This window comes from Fusarium graminearum, chromosome 2, assembly GCF_000240135.3.
Source record: "Fusarium graminearum PH-1 chromosome 2, whole genome shotgun sequence".
NCBI lineage: Eukaryota > Fungi > Ascomycota > Sordariomycetes > Hypocreales > Nectriaceae > Fusarium > Fusarium graminearum.
This window is the reverse complement of record NC_026475.1, coordinates 1,475,612-1,477,992: the sequence shown is the minus strand read 5'-3', so window position 1 is coordinate 1,477,992 and position 2,381 is coordinate 1,475,612. Positions and strand designations below refer to the sequence as shown.

The window sequence follows — 2,381 nt, the reverse complement described above, 5'->3', positions numbered from 1 at the left end:
GATTGTCATTTGGTACTGTCGACTCATGGCTCATCTACAAGCTCAACGGCGGACAGGCACGTGAGGGTGGACCAATCTTTGTCACCGATGCCACCAACGCCAGTCGTACTATGTTCATGAACCTGAAGACCCTCGATTATGATGAGAACCTTCTCAAGTTCTTTGATGTTGATCGCACCAAGGTCAGCCTGCCCAAGATCGTCCCTTCTTCCCACCCCACTGCCTATGGTACTCTTTACAAGGGACCCCTCAAGGGTATCCCTATTGCTGGCTGCTTGGGTGACCAATCCTCTGCCCTCGTGGGTCAGTGTGGCTTCAAGCCCGGCCAGGCCAAGAACACATACGGTACTGGCTGCTTCCTGCTTTACAACGTTGGTAGCGAACCTGTCATCTCCAAGACCGGTCTTCTTGCCACTGTTGCATACGACTTCGGAAAGGGTCGCAAGCCCGTCTACGCTCTTGAGGGCAGCATTGCTGTTGCTGGCTCTGGTATCAAGTTCCTCGAGAACAACCTGGGCCTCATCAAGAACTCTTCTGAGGTCGACACAGTTGCCCGGACTGTTCCTGACAACGGAGGTGTTACATTCGTAACAGCCTTCAGCGGTCTCTTTGCCCCTTACTGGATTGACGACGCCAAGGGTACTCTCTTTGGTGTCACCCAGCACACCAGCAAGGGACATATTGTGCGAGCTACTCTCGAAGCTACTTGCCACCAGACAGCAGCCATTCTGGACGCTATGGCAGCCGACTCGGGCCACGCCCTCGACATTCTGGCAGTGGATGGCGGTCTATCTAACTCGGACCTCTGCATGCAAACACAGGCCGATATCAGTGGAGTTCCTGTCGATCGCCCCGCCATGCGCGAGACTACTGCACTAGGCGCTGCTATTGCTGCGGGTCTTGCCACTGGAGTATGGAACGAGCTTGAGGAGCTTCACGAAGTCAACCGAAAGGATCGCAAGGTCTTCTACCCTGAGGCTGATCCCAAGACTGTTCGTCGATCCCGACGAAGATGGGAGCGAGCTGTCGAGATGAGCCGGGGTTGGTTGCAGGAGGATGAGGATGATGAATAAAACAAGGCGAGGACGGATCAGACAAAAGTTTGGAAACTTTTTGTCGCATAATGACTGGTTCAATGGCGTTCAACTGGCATAGCGCATCATGAGCATAGGAGCTCGGCATTTGATATTCTGGGATATTTAGTATAGCTTAAAAGGCTACCATATAGTGCATAATACCATAACGATTTAAAATTAAGCCTTTTTCAATGATTGAGCAGTGATTATTGTAAATGTGATAGTTAATATTTGGAGTTTTGCTTAATAAAGCATTCAGCATAGACAGCTTAATCGCCTCGGGATTAGCAACAAGCCTATTCACTTGATTTCAACAACTTCAGTTCTCAAAAGACTAAAAAAGATTACATGCCACAACTGAGAAAGCTATGGATATTGCAAATGCCGAGTTAACAAGTCGATCATTGAGGATGCAATTGTGATCTATGGTGTTGAACAATGCTGGTGCCGTGAAGAATACCAAGTTGCCTCATAGATTAACCAGACTAGTGGGTAGATATGTACAATACTACAACAATCCAACCAGGTCATACATCTACCAAGACAACTGTCCTGGGGGCGTGTCCTATGATGCAGAATGTGACAAATAGTATAGTAATCATAAAGACGAAAAAAACAAGTGAAAACTGGAACGCAAGAGGGGAAATGGCTTAGGGGTGGCGAGTTGAGTTGTCAGAAAGCAGACATAGCAAAGCCAAGTCAAGCGGGATACTCAACGTCGTGATTTTCGGAATGCCATGATGGGTTAGTTGGATTCGTAAGGCGACATTAATGCAATCCATGCCATTGCCATACCGTGCCATGTCGCTACAGCACAGCACTCGCTAAGGTGAGACACCTTCTATGGGAGATTCTAGCCCTGGTCTTAATTTAGACATTCTAGGATTAACAACACATCACGCGGATAGAAAGAAAAAAGATGAGGTGGGTCTATCCCTTAATGCCGGAAATCCTAAGGGCAAAGTACGTGTTCGGATCCGAGACAAAGAGCATGGGGGTAACGGGCCATGGGGCCTTAAAGGCATGGGTGGGCGAGCATGTTGATCCTCGTGAGCAGCAAAAGATCAATCTAAGACATGTTGTGGGATTGATTGATTTCTTGTGTGGGTTCTGTTTAGCTTTGCCTGAGCCTGAGCTTGTGCTTAAGCGAACGGAGCAGAGCCGCAAAGACGAGCCGGCTCTAGACCCCGGTCCCGAGCAGTTGCGAGAGCGTTTCCCCGCTCAGGCACTAAAAGGTCAGAAAACGAGACTCCCCTGATTAGGGGGGTCCTCGATGGGGGAGAAGACAAACCTCCAGGACGGGAG

General features: G+C 49.3%; 2 protein-coding genes across 2 annotated transcripts in view; both read left to right on the top strand.

Moving 5' to 3' along the window:
* The window catches only part of FGSG_13343 (glycerol kinase), a gene marked incomplete at both ends in the record, with an annotated part of 1,784 nt that extends 711 nt beyond the window's left edge, over window positions 1-1,073 (top strand). The window contains one exon of the mRNA XM_011321905.1: window positions 57-1,073. Coding sequence (XP_011320207.1) covers window positions 57-1,073 — 1,017 coding nt within the window. The remainder of the gene's footprint in view (window positions 1-56) is intronic.
* A 922-nt stretch (window positions 1,074-1,995) lies between these two features.
* On the top strand, window positions 1,996-2,334 carry FGSG_13342 (uncharacterized protein; the record flags this gene model as incomplete). Its single annotated transcript, XM_011321904.1, has 1 exon — window positions 1,996-2,334. One exon carries the CDS (start codon window positions 1,996-1,998, stop codon window positions 2,332-2,334), a length of 339 nt encoding a protein of 112 aa, XP_011320206.1.
* Between the last annotated feature and the right edge of the window lie 47 nt (window positions 2,335-2,381).